Source organism: Miniopterus schreibersii (genome assembly GCF_964146895.1).
Source record: "Miniopterus schreibersii genome assembly, chromosome: 4".
In the NCBI taxonomy this organism is placed as follows: Eukaryota; Metazoa; Chordata; class Mammalia; order Chiroptera; family Miniopteridae; genus Miniopterus; species Miniopterus schreibersii.
Window position 1 is genome coordinate 38,136,039 of NC_138105.1, and position 20,885 is coordinate 38,156,923.

At 43.9% G+C, this 20,885-nt stretch overlaps 1 protein-coding gene across 23 annotated transcripts; it reads left to right on the forward strand.

Annotated features, from left to right (window-relative positions):
• The first annotated feature begins 1,267 nt into the window (after positions 1–1,267).
• NOCT (nocturnin) lies at positions 1,268–20,791 on the forward strand. Of its 23 annotated transcripts, XM_081136206.1 has the most exons (7): positions 8,636–8,663; positions 9,297–9,436; positions 9,632–9,764; positions 12,823–12,933; positions 13,518–13,555; positions 16,092–16,361; positions 17,491–20,791. In XM_081136206.1, exons 6-7 carry the CDS (start codon positions 16,100–16,102, stop codon positions 18,324–18,326), a joined length of 1,098 nt encoding a protein of 365 aa, XP_080992332.1. In that variant the 5' UTR covers positions 8,636–8,663; positions 9,297–9,436; positions 9,632–9,764; positions 12,823–12,933; positions 13,518–13,555; positions 16,092–16,099; the 3' UTR covers positions 18,327–20,791. The 23 variants fall into 23 exon arrangements, with proteins under 23 accessions (XP_080992323.1, XP_080992334.1, XP_080992340.1 ...); XM_081136202.1 differs by lacking the exon at positions 12,823–12,933; XM_081136219.1 differs by lacking the exon at positions 8,636–8,663 and having other exon boundaries at positions 9,277–9,511; positions 13,489–13,555.
• The last annotated feature ends 94 nt before the right edge of the window (positions 20,792–20,885 follow it).

Sequence of the window (20,885 nt, forward strand, 5' to 3'; positions counted from 1 at the left end):
TTTGTAGCTCATAAGTAATTCAGAGAGGTATCCAGTCTTGGGCTCCCTCCCCCTCACCCCGCTTCCATTCCTGGCTAGTCATTTCCTGCCTCATCTGAGATGTTTCCTCCACCCATTCTTTTTCAGTACCAGAAGCAGGTCTAGAATATCTTTCATCTCAGCTGGTCTACTCTTTCTTTTCATGTGCCAGAGTTACAAGTCCTCCAGTGAAAGCAGGGCCCTAATCACATCCTTGCCCAAGTCACAGAACATAGCAGCTCACCTTTTCCTACCAAATTAAGCCTATTTTAATCTCTGCCTTCCACAATGTAACCTACCCAAGCATCTGTCTTCTTACTTCTTAGCTTCCACCCTACATAACTAAAAAGGAGTTGTTTCACCCAAATAATACCCAGGGCTTTCCGCTTCTTTCCTTTCTTCTTGTGTAAATCACCCCACTCCCCACCCCAATTCCACACGTGTAAATTTTAGACCTCCGCGTTATGGCCCAGCTCAAACGCCCATCCTTCTCATGAACCTTCTAGGAACTCCGGGCCCGTTATAACCCCTATCGCCAAACTTGTGGCATCGCTCTTAATCTACCTTGTGGAGCCTAATGGTCTCATTTCTCTTAGCACCTTCTGCCCGCTTTGCCCGAGTGAAGCATCCCGGAGGAAAGGGCCACTGCCATAGTCACCGTCGCCCCCACACAGTTAGCGCTTTAGGGTGCTCAGTTTCGTTTAACGTAACATATTCCGCCGAAAGGGTCGGGAGCGGACGCCCTTTGCTGTATTCACACACACATTCACACGCACACACATGTGCTGTCTCCCGGGCACACACACGTGTCCCAGAGCCCTAGCGCTGGGACAGACTGGGAACTCCCACCCTGAGGGCGCCTCCATTCCAGCTGGCTGGAGGGGAGGCTCATTTCTTTAAAACCGCCCCGTCGGATACCTGTGACCTTAGACCCCCTACAGCCTTCCCTCCACAATGAGCTTGTGATCGTTTTCGTTTCAAAATAAAATGCCCCGGGTTTTTGGAACCCGAGCCTAGCCCCGCCGGGCTCTGCGCCCACGGATCCCCCCCGGGTCGCAATTGGTAGCGCCCGCCTTGTCCGCGCGCCGCTCACCGGGTACCGTCCGAGGCTCGCAGCCCGCAGCCGCCAGTCCCGCCGCTGCCTTCGCCGCGGCAGCTGCGCTCCAGCCTGTCCCGCGGGCTCGCCTGCCCGGTACGGTTCCCAGGGTCGGAGCTGGGCGAGGAGGAGCCCGGAGCCTCCGCCCGGACGAGCCGAGAGCCCGCTGCGCCCGCCCGCCGAGGCCGAGCCCCGCTCCCAGGGCGCGCGGAGCCGCGGAGGCGGCGGCATGTATCAGAGCCCGCGGCGGCTCTGCTCCGCCCTGCTGCAGAGGGACGCGCCCGGCCTGCGCCGCCCGCACGGCCCCGGCCGCGGCCCGCGCCGCCCGGCTTCCCCGCGGGCGGCCGCGCCCCCACCCGCGTCCCCCAGACTCCTGGCGGCGGCCTCGGGCGCGGCGGCGCCGCCTCCGCGGACAGGTGAGTGCGCGGCGGCTCGGGGCGGAGGGCGCGGGCCGCGCCGCGCGGAATGAATGGGCGCCGGGGGCGGGCTGCGGGGCGGGCTGCGGGGCGGGCTGCGGGGCGGGGGGCTCCTCGCTCGGCGCTGCCCGCTCGCCTTTCGGTGCCTGCGGCTTGCATCCGGAGCGTCGTGTTCGGGCTCATTGTGGTGGACCTTTGGATGCGGTGCCTTCAGTATTTCTCCGCCTGGATCTACCTTGAATTTCCCCCTTTCTGAGGCCAAAAATAATTTGTGTTGATTTTACTTATTTTGCGAATTATGCAAAAAAAGAAGTCACTGAAAGTTATACTTATTTGACCGTGTGGCTTGCATACCCTCGATGTTCAGGTTTTTGGGGTTTTTTTTAAATAATTATGTTAACAATGTACTGTAACACGCAGTCACTCGTTTTACATTTATCTGGATTTTTTTTTTTGGAGGCTCCGCCAATACTTACGTCATTCTGTGTCCTATATACCTCGGTGAAGATCTTGTAAAGGTGTGATGTCTTCCTTCTCCAAGAGCCAATTTTATACATCACATACCTGGGACTTTTTTTGCCACCTTGGTTTCTGCCTGAGGACACACTCCTGTGGCCACAAGTTACATACAAATTAATCATACTTTTAGAATGAGTAAGTTCCTCTTTCAAACTGGCAGTTACTTCATCACACTAAAAAGTGTATTTGGGTTGTGCTCAAGTTAGGCTGTTGCTGTTTGAGACATTTATGTGACCATCCTACATTATAAATATCTACACTTCACTCCCAAAAGTTTTGGAATCATGTAAGGTCAAACTGAAAGAATATGCTCAGTGTGGCTTTCTTGAATTAATGAAAGTGATAATCCAAAATGTGATTGAAGCCAAGACTTGAAACTCTATTCAGATTATTGGCATATGTTATGCTGAGGCACACATTCATTTATTTATTTTTGCCATTCTTTTTTTTTTTCCCCTCCATTGCTTTTTAGAGTGGAAGGGAGAGGGCGAGAAAGAGAAACATCGGTGTCAGAGAGAGACATGGATCGGTTGCCTCCGGCAGGAGCCTGACCAGGGCCAGGATCAAGTCTGTAACCAAGGTACGTGCCCTTGGCCAGAATCGAACCCGGGACCCTTCAGTCTGAGGGCCTACACTCTAACCACTGAGCCAGACTGGCTAGGGCTATTTTTGCCATTCTTGAGGACCCAAAATTACTAAAGACACAAATTTATTACAAAGCTAACTATGAGTTTACCTATATGTAGAACGTGAGCAGTATAATTATACATTTACAGGCTGAGGGATACTTTTAAAATTAAGACGTTAAATTGGTAACTGAGACTCTAAACTCTAGATTATTCTTTAAACAGGGTGAACTTGACCGCAGTTCAGATTTTCCCCCAGTTCTATAGGAATTTGACACACTGAAATAACTGTTAGAATGGGCACCACCATATAAGTGTTTTTTCTTGCTGGAAATTTTCAAGAGGAAAATTGTTAGGTTTGGGGTGGGAGAAGGAAAAGAAAACCAGTTGGTGTCTTCTGTACTGGCTCATATCTTCAATTCCCTCTAAGTCCCTCTGGGGAGAGTTAGTAGGTCCATCTTGGAAACACAGATAGCTTGTGTAATACAGATGTACATAGCTGTGTTGTTACCTGAGGGAAAAAATGGTCAGGTCAGCTAGAACATTCAGAATGTCAGGCTGTTGGCACAGAAAGGTGTTTAATGAACTTTTTGAAGTCCTCTGAAATACCCTAGTTTCACAGATAAGTTATTATGGTCTTTAAACTATTGTAGACAATTAACTACAAAATCTAGGCAATCTTCCTCTTTCGTACACTTTTAGGGTCATCTACTTGTTAGGACATTGATTGGTTTAAGGGTTTCACTGTCCAGTAAGACAAATGAGATTTGCAAAATAAGTAACTAATGAGATTAGACACCTTTTATTCTAAGATAAAGGTTTACAAATGGTGCTAGGGTGTGGGAGATGAGGAAGTCCCTTTCAGCAAAGACCATCTTTTCAGGCTCAAGTGTTTTCCATGATCATGAATGTGTTTTTCCTAGGGAGAGGCTCACCCATTGCAGCCCACATTTGGGCTTTAATTAGAAGAAAAGATAATCAGTTAATCCACAAGTATTGAACACAGTACACTTAAATGGCAAAATACTGCATTGTGTCTCATGACTATTTGCAGCAGCAATTGACAAAGAGAAATCAGTGTGGCTGGATTTGGGGGGAAAAACTTTGCTTTCAATAGGTGAAGGGAGGAAGAGGAGACCTCACTGTGCCTGAAGAACGTGACAGGTATGGGAGCAGTAATGTAAGCTCCACTCCTTATTTCCAAAGGTACTTATTCCTGGAAAGTTTGAGGAAACTGGGAGAGGATTCTGGGAAAAAGTTAACCTCTTCAAGAGATCCCAGAGGAAGAACAAAAGCAGACTTGAAGAAAGGGAAGGCATTGGTGTATTTATGGAAGTTCAGTGAGAAAAAACCTGAGATGGGAAACCAGACAGCAATGGGTCTGGGCTGTCTGTCACCACTTGAGCCAGTTAAGCAAAGACAGTTGAATCATATATAAGTGTTTATTCCAATATTGCGGGCAATATAGGAGAGCAGTAAGGTCATTCACAAAAATCTGCTCTAACCACCCCACCCCCAAAGCCAGTTGCTTATATTGGGTAGAAGGACAAAGAAATGCATTTTTCTAATTGGAACAGAACAATCACAGTTAACAGAACATGATTAATAATTTCTTATAACTATAGCTAACAGTAATGGTCAACAGAGCATGATCAGGATGTCTGCCCCCAACAGAGGGACATTGTAATGGAAATGTATCAGTGTGGCTGAACAACTTATGGAGTAACTAGGTAGATAAATTTATCATGGAGGTTTCTGTGATGTCTACTGAAAGAGAAGTGAGTGGGGCAGTTATATTCTGGTTTCTTGGAAGGAGGAGGAGGGAGGGAGGCCTTTGCTGTGAGGAGTCACTACTCTAATCAGAATATATAGGACCTTGACAGTATGGATGGACCTGGAGAATATTATGCTAAGTGAAATAAGCCAGGCAGCGAAAGACAAATATCACATGAACTCGCTTATACGTGGAATCTAAAGAACTTATAAACTGATGAACAGAATAGATTCAATGACATGGAAGCATAGATGAGACTGATGAATGTCAGAGGGATGGAGGAGGGCGGGTGGGTGGAGGAGGAGAGAGTAACCAAAGAATATATATGCATATATGCACAACCCAAGGACAGGGACAGTGGTGGGGAGAGGGACTGGGGAGGGGAAGGGACAGGGTGGAACGGGTCATTGGGGAGAAAAAAGGACATCTGTAATATTTTAAACAAAAATAAAATTAAAAAATATATATATAGGACCTTGATAACCACTTGAATGGTCATCATACTTTAGTAAATAGAAATTCCAAAGATGACGTCCTTGGGTGTTTGGCTACATAGGAGAGCCACCTGTGCTTTATCAAAAAGCAGCTAAAATATTTAGGATTTATTTTTATTTTTAGAAGAGGGGAAATCATACTTCCCATAGGAAGAAGTAAGACCTCAGTTGAAATCTTAGCTGGCTGTCCTGTTGTCTCTGCGTGGTCTCAAAGCGACACTTGAAAACATACCAGCCACCATGAATTTATTGACAGGGATGTGGGCAGGAGAGTGCCTAGGGGAAAGAGAGCTAAAGAAAATTATTGCCATCAGATTTGACTGATTCTGTCAAATCTTTTTTTCTCCTTCCGCTATCAAAAAATGGGTGGGCCCTACTCAGATCTTCTGAGTTTTCATATCTGAGAATGGCGCCTGCGCATCTGATGTATAGCCCTGTGGACAGCCAGGGAGGACACTTGTTTTACTAAATGCTTAGATGCCTGATAGAAGTTTCTCACTAAGTTTCTTATTTTTATGAGAAGTCAATGAAAGTGAGTGCCTGGAAGTTGCAGGCAGCCAAAATTATGGTAAAAAATTACTGCAGTGGGATGTCTGGGAAGTGCCTTAGACTTGTCACACCCTCCCCCACTGTCTTCTTTGCCTTTTCTTTCCTTTCTCCTAATTCTTTGTACTTCCAGTACTTGGGGCAGGGCCATCTGACAGGCTGCCCATCTGCAGATATGCAGATACGCTCATGACTCATATCATAATGCTTCGTCCAGGGCGGTGTGCAAAGCAGATTCTAATGATACCTTGGATATATGGTTTTGTATTTCCTTTCAATATTTTGCTTTCATGGATGCTAACTGTCATGGAGGGACTGCCAAAGGAAGATGTCATCTTTCAAATTATAGGTCAGATTTTATGGATTTGGCTGACATGTGCTCTACAATTAATTTCTACCATGATTTTTTTTTTTTTAATTTTATTTATTGACTTTAGAGGGGGCGGGAGAGAAACATTAATTTGTTGTTTCACTTACTTATGCCTCCATCCATTGGTTGATTCTTGTACGGGCCCTGACCAGGTATCAAAATCATAGCCTTGATGTATGTGTGAGGCGACGCTCTAACCAACTGAGCTACCTGGCCAGGGTCTAAATAAATTTTTTTTTTAAATTACAAAAGTAACACATGCCCATTAATAACAGCCTTTTCCCTCAGAAATTTAAATCTCTTTGTATGTATTATCTCTAGAAGCTCACAGGATTTTTCTTGTTCTTGTCCAAAATTCCATCAGAATCAGCATCTCAGCATCGGTGAGCCATCTAAAGACGTACCATTCTTTCGCACAAGAGAAATGTCTGTTATTTCTTGGATTATTTTGCCCACTCTATTGTCTTGTTCTTGTGTTCTTAAACTCTGTTAGATTGTTGGCCATATGGATCTATCCTCTGTCTCCTCTCTCATTTTTTCATGTCTATCTCCTATTATGTGAGATTTTCTGAACATTTCTATTTCACAGTCATTTTAAATTCCTAGACATTTTCTGGTTTTCTGATTGCTCCATTTTTCATAGAAGCCAATTCGTGTTTTGTGTCCATAATATTCTCCTGTATTAATTTTAGTAGGTAGAGATGTGTGTGCCTGTTTCTCCTGAAGGCGGGAGAGGCTGTGCAGGAGGGTGGACAGCCAGGCTTTCCATCCACCTGAGTGAGAGGGAGCGGGCTGGAGACCTCCACCTCGGCCGGGGCAAGGAGGGCTTCTTTCTGTGTTCTCCTATCTGTTTAACTCCTCACTCCCCTTTCAGAAATAACATCCCTGAGATCCAGAGTCAGCTCGCGGTCTGCTTCCCACTGAGGCCCTTCCACAGTAGGCAGCCACCCTGCCCCTTCTTTCTGTGGCAGAGGAGTGGTGCTACTCGCACAGCTGATCCACATGCCATTCTTGAATGAACTGTCCTAACACTTCCCCTCAGCGTCTCCTGCCTTTGTCTCTCTTGACTCAGCTTAGTTTATTGACTCTTCCTTTGGAAGAACCATATTTAATTTACCTCTGGGAGTTAGGAAGTAGTTCAGGCTTTGTAGGCCATGGCTTGCCTCTGCCATTGCAGCGTGGGAGCAGCCACAGATAACTAACCCATCAGCTTTATTAGACACTGAAATTTGAGTTTCATAGAATTTTCACATCATGAAACATTATTGTTCTTATGATTTTTTTTTTCTTTTCAGTATTTCAAGTGTGAAAGCTCAGAGGCAGCCAAATGCACAGACAAGCACTGGCCAGATGTGACTCGTGGGGTGTAGTTTGTGAACCCCTGATCTAGAGGGAAGAACTCTGTACTACTGTCTGCAAAGTATTCCTTTTAGCTTTCATATTTACATTCACACCTGTAAAAATGGACCATTTCCTTGAGTCTCCCAGGAATGTTAGTGGTGGGCATCATGTCCTAATGCAGGCCTGAGGTCCAAGTAGACAGCCATTGTCCCACCAGTGTCGTCTGGTTTCTGCCTCTTCACATTCCACTGCAGAGCCTTATTTTGCTAGAAAAGCCCAACATGTGCAAATGATTGGCTGGCCAGCTGACGACTGAGCACCAGCTAAAGGTTCTAACCAAGGCCTTTATTGTGGGGGCATTTCTTCCAGAGTAATATTTTCTAGGTGAATCTGGCAGGACCGAAGGTACAGCGCAGCCTTTCTGGAAAACACTTTGGCCTTCTTGCCTGTTCTGTGACTGCTGCCTAGCAAAGAAAGGTCGTTGGGATTGTCGCTGTGTCTAGGTGCTTGTATTTTTAGACACGTTAGGTTGAGAGTCATGACCTTTACTTGGTATCTCTAGCAGTGCCACGCGGGGCGTTACACTGCTCTGTACACTCTGTGCTGTGCCAGCCGGTGTGCCGTGATGGCAGTGACGTCAACAGGAGGAGGTGGAATTCGACCTCTGTTTATTCCTGTGCGTGTCCCTGGCCGGGCTCCACTGCCGTCGTCCTGACTGGGGCCGGCCGAGATGCTGCTGAGCGGTCCAAGGTGCAGGCAGCCTTCTCCGGCCCCAGGTGCCTGGTTATGTAACCCGGAGAAAACTGCAGTCTCTGAACCTGTCACCACACCTGTGAAATGGCGAACACAGGACCCGCTTTGCCGGATTGTTGGGAAGAGGAATGAAAGTACGTGGAAGGAGTATGGCACATGCTAGGCTGTCAGATGACAGCAGCCCTCTCCTGAACCCCAGAAAGTGAACTTCACTAGGTGGAACAGAATAGCTAACATTTAGCTGACCACTTGGAAGTGCTGGGTATAGTTAGTTTAACCGAATTTTCACAGCAGCCCAGTGAAGTAGGCTGCACACTGATCTCCAGATGAAGAAACTGAGTCACAGAGAGGTACATAAGTTGTTCCGGGAATGCTATTAGTGAAAGACGGAGCCAGAATTTGAAACGAGGCAGCCTAACTTGAGTCATGTGTTTGAATGTTTTGCCTCTAGAACTGTAGCCTGATCTTGCTGAGAAAAGTCAAAGCTTTGGCCATGAAGCTTTCACTTACTAAGGACCGCAGGAATGCCTGGCACAGTCTGTTACCAGTGCTCAGTAACAGACATTTGAAGACTGGTCCCTGACTAAAATATCTCACTTTTACTTACCAGAAAAGGGTGTCTTCCTAAGTTGGCACTTAGAATCCAGTCTCTAGGATCCAGGAATTAATGTACTGCAGCTTCACACTCAGCCCTGGGATGGGTAAGCAAGGTAAACAGTCCCTGCCCTCTTGGAGCTTACAGTCTAGGGAGTAAAGGACAGAAATTGTTCAAATATCAAGAGCAACATAAGAGAAGCAGACCAGGTGTCAAGGGAGACATGGGCATGTTTTGTTTGTTTTTTAACTATATCTTTATTGATTTCAGAGAGAGGAAAGGAGAGGGAGAGATAGAAACATCAATGATGAGAAAGTCATTGATTGGCTGCCTCCTGCACGCCCCTGGCTGGGATCGAGCCTGCACCCGGGCATGTGCCCTGACTGGGAATCTGGATCCTAGGTCGATGCTCAACCACTGAGCCACACCCAGCCATGGGCTTGATTCTTAAAGCTGTGCGGGCAGGGGGGTTAGGAATCTTGATTGATTTCTGCAGTGTTTTAAATAAAGATGCCACAAATCCAGTCTCCAGGCTGCTTTATGTCAGTGGTTATCTTGTGAGAGTCTCGAGGGTGGCCGCGTTTATTCAGGAGCCCGCTCTGAGGGGCCTGCAGCTGGGTGGGATTCGCCGGCCGCGCTGGCTGAGGCGGCTCAGCGCGCGGCCACCAGGTGGCAGCACAGGACCGCTCGGGGGCGCCTTCCTGTGACGTCTGTCGTTTACAGTTTTTGTGCACTTTTACCCGTCAAGGTTTCCGTGGGCCCGCGGCGGGTCAGCTCCGCCGCGTCCCAGGTGGGTACCCAGATGACCTTGGCTCTGGTTGAGTTTTTGGTTTTTAATTCGCGGTTTTGCCAAGCCCCGGTTTGAAGAGACTAAGCTCCAACTTCACGGTGAGAGAAATTATTCACGGACCGAATGCTTTGGGCAGACTCGGGAAGAAGCAATTGCTGGGTCACTGGAGGAGGGTATGTGGGCAGAGGCCCCTCCGCTGTGATTTGTGGGTGCTGTCAGGGCCGCGGGGAGTGGGGGTCCCCGTCGGTTTGGGTCTCAGCTGCTAGGGTTCTCACCGGCATTCTGATCATCAGCCCCTGATCGGTTCCAAACTCGTGCTCAGCCCTCTGGGAGCTTGCCTTGCGGTCTGCTTTTGCTCTGGACGTGGTGACTGGCAAAATGAAGGGTAACATGTATTCTGCATAATCTGAATTCTCTGGCACATCTGTAAGTACTATATCATAAGGGTAAGGAGAGTTTTTAATTCCTATAAAGTAAAAGAGCAGCGAGGAATTAGCAATAACGCACAGCGTGAAGGCATCCAGTTCTACACGTATAGGGAAACATGCTTCTGGAATTAGGCAGTGGCAAGGGGTAGGCGTGGTGTTGCTAAATGAACAGCCAGGCATAAGAAATAAAGCTATCTTGATCTGCCTGTTGCCTGTATAAATGATATAACACATATCACAGAGAATGATGGCTGATACTTTTTCTCCTGAAGTGGCCCAAGGGAAAAAGTATTGGTAAAAAACCGGATACAATATGGGGTTTAATAGAAAATACCCATATCCAAACACATATAAAATTGGAACCTAGAAGCCAGTATGAGTGCCAGATTTCAGCAGAGGTTTTATCAAGATTTTGTATTTTTCAATCTCTTATCATCAAACCCTGATTATTTATTTATGCGCTCTCACCTCAGGAAATCGGCTTTTGGTGTTGAGCTATTCTGAACCTTTGGCAATTTTTTAATGTCCTACTAAAGCATAACTTCAGTAGAATGGCTTGAAATATTGCAATCAGACGTGTTTATGGGTGAAAAGACTTTTTTTTTAATGGTTCAAACTTTAAAAAAAGTGAATGTTATTTTTAAGAACAGGTGAGAGACAGTGCGACTTGTTACTAAGTTATTTCCTCATCCTAAAAGCGGCATAATAGGAGTAGCTACCTCCCAGGATTGTGATCATTGAAAATACACTAAAAGCCAGCAGAATCTGTGAATGGTGCATGTATTAAGCATTCAGTAGTCATTAGCTGTATTGTCACCAGCGTCATTCTTAGGATGGGAGAGGGAGAGAAAGGTGCCCCATAATCTTTAGCCTTTTTGTTTTCGTAAATGGCCTTACTACATTGCAGTTCTTAAAGTGGGTCTAAGTCTTGGTATTGTGTTAAAAGTATAAAAATAGTATGTGGAGTCTTCATAGTGTTCTTGTTTAGTTATTAATTCCCAAGCCTGAGAATTAATTCATTTGTCAAAGTCTGTATCCCCTCTTGAGATCCCCTGCATCTCCTGGCTGACATTTGAAATGCGTTTGAGATCCACCCATGTTGCATGGATGAATCTTGCAAGTCAACAGCTTGTTTCTTTTTATTACTGCATACTATTGCATTGTATGGGTGTACCAGTCATTTATCCATTTGCACGATGAAAGGCTCCTTGGTTGCTTCCAATTTTGGCAATGATGAATGAAACGGCTTATAAACATTTGCATATGTAGTTTTGCATGAACCTAATTTTTTAGTTCACTCAGGTAAATACCTAGGGGCATGAATTCTAGGCCATATGTTAAATCCATGCTTGATTATAAAACTGCCAAATTGTCTTCTAGAGTGGCTGTGCATGGGAAGTACACTGGAGTTTGTGAATTATTGGTATTCTTTTTCTCTTTTTATTTTTCCCCCATTGCTTTTCAGAGAGAGAGGAAGGGGGGGAGAGGCATGGATTGGTTGCCTCCCGCCCCAAGTGGGGCAGGGATCAAGCCTGCTACCAAGGTATGTGCCCTTGGCCAGAATCGAACCTGGGACCCTTCTGTCCACAGGCCAACACTCTTAGCCACTGAGCCAAACTGGCTAGGGCGGTATTATTTCTTATTTAAATGTTTGATAGACTGACCAGTGAAGCCACCGCAACTTGGGCTTTTCTTTGTGGGAAGATTAACTTAATAACTCCATCTCTTTGCCGCCCTGGTTGAATTAGTGCCACAGATCGGAGGGGGAGGAAGGGCGGAATGTCTCAGAGTAGCGCTGTTCTGACCTGAAGCTCCTGGGCTCGAGGAATAAGCGTGTCCCAGTTGTTGCATGCCTGTGGTCCATACCCAGGCCACGGGAACAGCTGGTTTTGACATCTCTGTCCAGGTTTATGGTTGCCTTTTGGGGAGAGGATTTGTCAGTATCCTCATGCCGTCCTGCCCGAGTCCTGCTTCATTGGGTTCCCCTCCTGCGTTACCCCAGTTGGCCAACAATAAACATGGTATAATAGTTTCCCCACATGCTCTTGCCTCCATCTCTAGTCACTACCCCATTTCTCTCCTTTAGGGGCCAATTTTCCGCAAATACTTCTCTCTGTCCTATTTCCTCATCTCCCCACACCTCCACCAAACCCCAGAATTCACTGTTAAAATCACTGGCGTTTTCCACGTTGCCAAATCCAGGTGTGTTCTCAGTCTTCCTTTCCCTTGCACTGCCCTGTATGTAGCACATGATACAGAAGATGACCACCTCATGGCTGAGACACTGTTTCCAGGAAGATCAGGCTCACCTTGCTTTTCTCCTGCTTCCCTGGCCATGCCATCTTTGCAGACATTTAGCCCATCTTCCCCAGTCTGCCCCAGAACTCAATCCTGTGACCTATTTTCTCTCTAAAGTCACTTTGGTGTGCTGTCCACTAACATCTCCCAGACATTGGTTTCCAGTTTGTGCCTTTCTCATCTAATTGCCAAACTCTTCTATTTTCTGCAAACTCACCAAATCTTCCCAATGGGTATTGGCAGCTTCACCCTTCTAGGTGCCCGACTGGCAACCTTGGAGGCAGGCATTTTTTAAAAAATATCTATTGATTTCAGAGAGAGGAAGGGAGAGGGAGAGAGTTGAAACGTGGATGATGAGTTGTCATTGATTGGCTGCCTCCTGCACGCCCCCAACTGGGGAGCAAGCCCACAACCCCGGCATGTGCCCTGACCAGGAATTGGACTGCGATCTCCTGGGTCCTAGGTCGATGCTCAAGAGCGGAACCATGCCTGGCCGGGCGGGAGGCAGGCCTTTTGACATGACTCCTCATGTCCAAGTCATGAACAAAACTTGCTGGCTCCAGTTTCGATTTACTCAGAATCCCACCACTTTGTTACCACTAGTCCAAGCTACCAGTGTCTGTTGCCTAGATTATTATAACTGTCCTCTAATGGGTTTCCTATGCCTGCCCCTACTTCCCCACAGTATAGTGTATTTTTAATACATCAGCCAGTGAGATTTTTCTTTTAATGTAAATCAGATCCTCGCCCCTTCCTAGAATTGTCCACAGCTGCCCATCTGAGATAAAGGCTCAAGTCCTTAGAATGGCCAATGAGGCCCTGCTTGACCGGCTCCCCTGTCCTCACTGACCTCATCTTCTAGTTACTCTGTAAGTCACTCCAGTCCCCTTGCCAAGCATGTTCCTTCCTCAGGCTTTTGCATTTGCTATTCCTCTGCCCAGAGTGTTCTTACACTGGATCTACGTGAGACTTACTGATTTCCTTACCACCTCAGGTCTCAGCTCACATTTCACCTTTCAGTGAGGCCTCGTTGAGCCTATATAAATTAGCAACTCCGTTTGCCCTTTCTCCTTTGTTTTTCTCCATAGCACTTTTACCATATGACAAGCTATCATCTTGTCTGTCTCCCCCCACTACAACATAAGCTCCATGAGGGCAGAAAGTTTAATCTGTTTCCTGATATATCTCCAGTGGGTTATAGTAGTGTCTGGTGTCGCGTAACAACCTTTAAAACCATTCTTAGCTCAAGGACTGTGCAAAAATGCCTCTGGCTGTAGTTTGCCAACCCCTGCTCTAGTAGTTTCCTCAAGAAGGGCTCCTAAAGTCAACATTCCTATTTTTCGCTGGATATAAAATAAAATTGGGTCACATATAGATGAGCTACATATTATTTTCCTTATAAGTTACTTGCTGTTTTTGCCTAGATGCCCAAGGGACTTTTTTCTCTTTACAGTCCAGTTGGTGTTGGTCATTCTGGGTTGATATTCTCAGGTATGTGGTGTGCTATTTCAGTAAGTAGCTTTCAAGGATTGTTTTGCTTTACAATTTCTTTTTTAGAGTAACAAAGATAAGGCAAAGCTTTGTGCATTGATGTTTGATACAATTTTTAACTTGATTTTTTAAAAATTGTTTTTCCAGCTTTATTGAGGTATAATTAACAAATAAAAAATACATATTTAAGGTGTACATGTTTTGATGTGTATACGTTGTGAAATGAATACCTCAATCATGCTAATTAACATATCTGTCATCATAGTTATGTGTGTGTGGTGAAAACACAAGGTTTATTACTCTTCAAGATTTTGAATATATAATACAGTCTTATTAACTAGTCACCACGTTATATTTTAGAATTCCACAGCTTAATCCATCCTGCATGATTGAAACTTTGCACTCAAACTTTTGATTTATAGTTTTTAGGGTTTCATTTCTATGCATTGGTTTTCCTGCTACAAGAACTGTTATTCATGTGTTGGATCTTCTTTGCTTAACATAAGAACATAATACTTGCCACTCTCTCTCAAATGCTGTATCTCCCCATTTCTCTGTTTTCCCATTATGATTTAGGCCATTCTACCATTTTCTTAATCACCTACCACTCATTTTGCAATAGGGTACAGTTTTGATTTGCTTTCTGGGCATGTCTTTCTGGCATGCTTTCGTTGTCTGAACAGATGTTATTCTGTTCCATATTCTCTTATCTGAAGGTTTTTCTAAGTTTCTAGAACTGTGTGGTTCGGGCAGTTTTTCTGGCTCACATAACTCAAACCTTGAACTCTCAGTGGACACTTACCCTCCTTTTCAGTCATTTTCACATGCTTGCTTTTTATCACAGTAACCACCCCAAAACTCAGCTTGCACAAATATGTCATCAAAGTGATGTAGAACAATCCTGTTGAAACTGAACTACATTGAGCTAGTAGTTCCTAGAGTCTGGCAGATGTCAAGTATTACTGTTTGCTTCAAATTTAAAACATTCCATTGGGCCCCTGTGACACTGGCCTATTGTTGTGATGCTGATCTGGAGACCACACTTGAGAAACCAGTAAGACTTTAACTGCTTTTAAATATATGTATATATAGTAGTACAGAAAGGTCTTCAAAGTTGTACTGCCAGCCAAGAATATTTCTTCCTTTCGACCCTTATATTCAGACAGGCGAGCAGATATATTTGAACTTAATATATTTAAATCGGTTTTGAAACAGGTGTGTGTGTGCATTTGTGCATGTGCTTGTGTGTGAAAAAGAACAGTCTTGCTTGCTGATGCATGTACACTTAAATGTTGGGAAAACTGGGGTGTGCTTCTTTGCCTTAATCTAGTTTTCTTACTGGGAAAAAACTACTTTGAGTTGATGAAAAGGAATGGGACCATGCTTGCATGTTTATTGACCTTGATGTTTAAAAGACGTTTAGTGGTAAATATTTGAATTTTCTCTTATGACCTGCCACAGTGAATTTGACTGACATCTAGTTTCAGATACAGCCCTTTGGGCTGCCAAATAATGTATTGTTAATGTATACATAAAATTTTGTGTCTTTCAAAAGAAGGCAAAGATATGGCTGTGGTAGGGAAATCCAGATCCTTCCACACAAAGGTTCATCATGCACAGAATTTTGGAGGTAGTTCCAAGTAAAACATGCCCTTAAACTATACCACGGTGAAGAGAAAGCAGCAATCTACTGCTTGCAAGTGAAGTGGCAGGCACAACTTCCCTCATGCTAATTAGTTGAAGGTTGTGCTCTGTTCTCCTTAATGATTTATAATTAAGATAAAAAGTGAAGCACTGGAAAATGCTCAAGACTGTATGCCTCCAGTACATCTCCTCGCCCGTTCTCCCTCCAGGATCCCAGGAAAAGTGGGCAACTGTCTCTTACCCCCTTGTCTCTTCCAATCCCTTCTGATTTTTAAAAAATCTGGCAATTGATAATAGATTGTCGACTTTGTTGCTCAATGGGGTTCACAGAAAGCCAGAGCCCTGCTTTATAGTTAACATCTATGAGAAATGGGGTCTGGGTTTAATCCAGCCATTTCTTTCCCTAACGGAGGGATCTGGATAGATGACATGCTAGAGCAGCAGCCTGCTATAACCTAATCTCTTCTCGAGGATTAACATGGGCTTTCTAACATCTGCCTCTTTACAAAACTGGTTTTCAAGTTCTTATTTAAATATGTAGAAAAGAATGGGAATTTTGTTTTAGCCATGCTTTCCCAAGACTGTGTTTATAAATTATAAAGACAAATATGTTAGAAGCCGTAAACATCAAGGTGTATTTTTCTCTTAAAAGAATTATCTTAGTTCTCAGAGACCAATTTAAATAGTATTTTCAATTACCTGTCCTAGTAGAAAGGTAGAACATGAAACGCCTTTGACACATCTCTGTGCTAATGGCAGAACTGCCCTTAATTAAGGTCTTTGCTTCTATGGACAGTAAAAGCTTTACCTTGCAGTTGAGCTGGATGAAAATGGAAGACAGGCAGGAAAAGGAGCTGAGTGTGTAATTGTGCTTTCCTTTTCTTTCCTATAGCACGTTCCATGGGAAACGGTACGAGCAGACTCTATAGTGCTCTCGCCAAGACACTGATCAGCAGCCGTGCCTCCCAGCATTCAGAGTATTTGGAGTCAACTGACCCAGAACATCTGGAGCCCATTGATCCTAAAGAGCTCCTTGAGGAATGCAGGGCAGTCCTGCACACTCGACCTCCCCGGTTCCAAAGGGATTTTGTGGATCTGAGGACAGATTGCCCCAGTAGCCACCAACCTATTAGAGTCATGCAGTGGAACATCCTCGCCCAAGGTATGCCTGATGCTTTTGTTCCTGAGCAGTTAAGTTTGTGGTGACCGCCTTTCTGCTTCTGCACATTCCCGGTGCACCAATGTCTTATGTGGAGGGAAAGGGGTGTGGGCAGATGCAAGTGTAGGATGGTGTGACAAGGACAGTGTGAGCTCCCAGAAAGGCAAGTTAGGAAAGCCAGTCATCAGGTTTTCACTAATAAATCCAGCAACTCAAAATTCATTCCTTACCTCCCATGTTTGTAAGGCCATCCAAGTAACAATGAAGGTCTGTTTCCCAGCACATCAAAATCGAAAGGACCCTGTCTTACCAGCCTCAGAACTTTCTGTTGTCTCCACTTTTTAGTCCACAGCACTAAGATAGCATTTGCAAGGGAGAAACTGAGTCTCCTGAATGGGTAGCATGGAACTTTTTGCAGGGAATGGGAACCGTGTGTGGGTGATGCTGAACCTGAGTTCTCTTATGGCCAGATTCTCATCCATATACATCTGTATAATTGAAGCCAGAGATGTTGCTTCATTTCTCTGCTCATTAAGATATTAGATTGTTATGGCAGAAAAGAATCCTTTCCTGAGTCTGTTGAATTAAAAAATAGATGTGTCAGTCAACTTCCCGTAGTATATCTCATGTAGCAGTAGAAATTTTAAGAAAAAGGAACAAGGGCCACTTTTTGCCCTAGAAAAGGGCATTCTTGCTGACCCCCCAATCTTTGGTTCGTTTATTTTTTTCCAGATGATCGTCCATAAGTAGGAAAAGCTGCCCATTTAAAGTGGGTCCCAGCCATTCTGAGTGGTGTCTATCAATTCATGTGGCTTATTAGTCAATGTAGAGTTAAATATATTTATCTCATCTGACATAGTTTAGATCCCTGGAACTGCAAAGAACACCATTTAAAGCTAAAACTTAAAATATTATGTCCATGAAATAGTTTCAATGTAAAAGAAAATCAGTTGATTGCTTCATCTAGATGGTAAGAGGTTTTTTAGTTTGTTGGATTACTGCAGTTTAGGCAGTCACCTGAAGCAGGAAGTGCTGAGAGGGTCTTAAGTCTTATCAAACCCAAGGAGACTCCCAGGTACTTAGAAGTCATGGTTCTGTAGTAGCTGACAAGTGACAAAATTTTTAATTTCAGCTCTTGGAGAAGGCAAAGACAACTTTGCACAATGCCCTATTGAAGCACTCAAGTGGGAAGAAAGGAAATGTCTCATCCTAGAAGAAATCCTAGCCTACCAGCCCGATATATTGTGCCTCCAAGAGGTGGACCACTACTTTGACACCTTCCAACCACTCCTCAGCAGACTGGGCTATCAAGGCACTTTTTTCCCCAAGCCCTGGTCCCCTTGTCTGGATGTAGAACATAACAATGGACCAGATGGCTGTGCCTTGTTTTTTCTCCAGAACCGATTCAAGCTGATCCACAGTTACAATATTAGGCTGACAGCCATGAGATTGAAAACCAACCAGGTGGCCATTGCACAGACCCTAGAGTGCAAGGAGTCAAGTCGACAGTTCTGCATCGCTGTCACCCACTTAAAAGCACGCACTGGCTGGGAGCAGCTTCGGTCAGCTCAAGGCTGTGACCTTCTCCGGAACCTGCACAACATCACCCAAGGAGCCAAGATTCCCCTTATCGTTTGTGGGGACTTCAATGCAGAGCCAACGGAGGAGGTCTACAAACACTTTGCTTCCTCTAGTCTCAACCTGAACAGCGCCTACAAGCTCCTGAGTGCTGATGGGCAGTCGGAACCTCCATATACTACCTGGAAGATCCGGACCTCAGGAGAGTACCGGCACACCCTGGACTATATCTGGTATTCTAAACATGCTCTAAGTGTGAGGTCAGCTCTTGATTTGCTCACTGAAGAACAGATTGGGGCCAACCGGCTACCATCCTTCAATTATCCTTCAGACCACCTGTCTCTAGTGTGCGACTTCAGCTTTAATGAGGAACCTGATGGACTTTCATAAACCCTTACGGTTTTTTTTAAATCACCAATCTTAACCAGGGATGTTTCAGGACACTGAAATAGAATGAGAAGTTGCCTAAGGAAGGAATCCCAGTTTCTCTCACTTTACTTTCCATGTGTCCAGCATGCCCTTGGGAAGGAATCCCACTAGTTCACAAACCTTTTCCATTAAAACCTGCAGTGAAAAAGGTGTTTTGCACTCCAGTTTTGGCTTGTATTGTTTTCTTTCCCCCTAGCATTACATTTAGATCAATTAAGGGCATTAAATTAGGCTTGTTTTGACGCTTTCAGTTTGATGATGCTATATAAAAATACTTTGAGTCTTCCATAATTAACAAGTATGCAGGAGCAATTTCTCTAGACAGTATTTCAAGTTATTTGTGGTTTTAAATGTCAAGATATGCATGGCAATATTTATTTTTTATATCTTCATGTAAAACTAATAAATTACAGCATAAACATTTTTAAACCATGCAAATCATAAGTTATAGAGTAATTTATAGTCATTTTCTTAAGGCTTTAAGATGTTTTTGAGGTCTAACAAAGTAGTAGTGTACAAAGGAACTGTTTAGCCTGGAGGCCCCGGGTTTATTGTTTTTTTTAAGTGGAAATAGCTGGTCTTGATAAGTTCTTCATAATAATTCTTGCTGTGCCTCCATGTTCCCCATTATTGTATTTCTTGAAGAGATTCCATGACCGGCCAGTCTTCAATCACATATGCATTTATAGTTTTCCATTGGAATGTCATTCAGTGTCATGATTTGCATTGGAATGTGCTTTTCACAATAGGTTATTTAGCTGTTAGGTGGCAGTGGCTAATAAAGTCAGTGGGACCTTCTTTTCAGAGATGGGAAACTAGAAAGCCTGTTTACGAGGCTGTCATTGCAATTTCCTCAGATAGCCAGGTGATTGGTTCAAAGCGTCTACAAAGAATGTAAAAGATAACCTGGAATTCTCTTTCACTGGGAAAGTAGTCAAGATAACAGGTGAAGCCCCTTCTAAACAAAATCCCAACAAATAACCTATTGGTAATAAATCAATGAGTATGTCTGTGAATTAAAGTTGTATATATTTAGATTAATAAATGGTCTCTTAAAATAGTACTTTTAGTATCTTGTCTTTTTAGTCCCAAAAGAATATGGTATAGATTTGATCTTTTACTACTGTGTGGCCCGCACTATTCATTTACAAACAGATCTTCATTTTTAAAGTGGACAACGGCAGATCTCTAACTGCACATTGAAGGCATCTTTGCTGTGCTTACACTTATGTTATCTCAGTGCCATGGTTCACCCAACTATTCTGCATTGGAACAACTTTTGAAACAAATGACATTTTTCAGTACTGTATACATAAAATGTTGGGGCTACCTGGAAGGAATGTCAAGCAGAAAGAACAACTGTACCGTTTGGTTCAAATCTTAGCATGACTAATAATCATGTTGGTGAGAAACACACTGATTGGAATACTTACAAGTACAAGCATTAACTATTGTTTACCTACCCCAAAGTACACCAACCTGAAGAGATTATCACAGCAGCCTTGAGTAAGCAAATCTGAATGAGAATGAAAGCCAAAGTAGTATGTGAATTTCAAATGTCCACCAATTCAGTCACCTGCTACCTTAATGATAGGGATATGTTCCAAGAAATGCATCGTTAGCGAGTTTTATCATCGTGAACATCGTAGAGTGTACTTACACAAACTGAGGTTGTTATAAGCCATTACAGAACTAGGCTGAATGGTATAGCCTATTGCTCTGTTCCTTCTTTCCTTTTAAGGTTCTTGGTTGAGACATCCTGTAATAAAAGATGAACAGGAGAAAAACAAAGCAAGTTTAATAACATGTATACCTTCAGTATACATGGGAGAGATCCAGGAAAACACTTGTAATTCACCAAAATGGCTGAGGCCACCACCATAAATAAGATCTTCAGCTGAAGACAAAATATATTACTAGCGGTAGGGGGAGTCAGTTATGGGAGGTTACCAGGAAAAGCACAAGTAAGAGCAAGGTTGTCATGGAGGCTAAGGAGTAATGGGTTACTGGCAACATCATTTATTGAGCTAAGAGGAACAGATTTTAGACGGAAGAGTTCAATTGGACATTCAGGAGGAAAAGCCAGTTAGCAATTAGATAATCCCATTTAAGGCTTCAAGTATAGGCTAGAACAATATATTTGTAGTACAAACCATACGCATGAATGAGATTAACATTTACGTTGAGGTGAAATCATTAATAGTAAACATTTAATAGAGTGCTTGCTATGTGCCAGGCACTGGTTCTAAATCCTTAACATATTAACTCAATTCTTACAACTATGAGGAAGAGCCCCATAGACATTAAATGGGAAAGCTGAAGGAGAAAGTGAAATGAACTAAGAAGAGTTGGTCAGGCAGGAGATAAACTGCAAGAGGGGTGTTATGGAAAACCAAGAGAATTTTAAGGAGGTTGAGGCACAAGATCATATGAAAAAAATATATAAAAATAAAGTATCTGTTTGACTTAACCAATAAAGTATCTGTTTGATTTAACCACTCAACAAGAACTGTTTCTAAG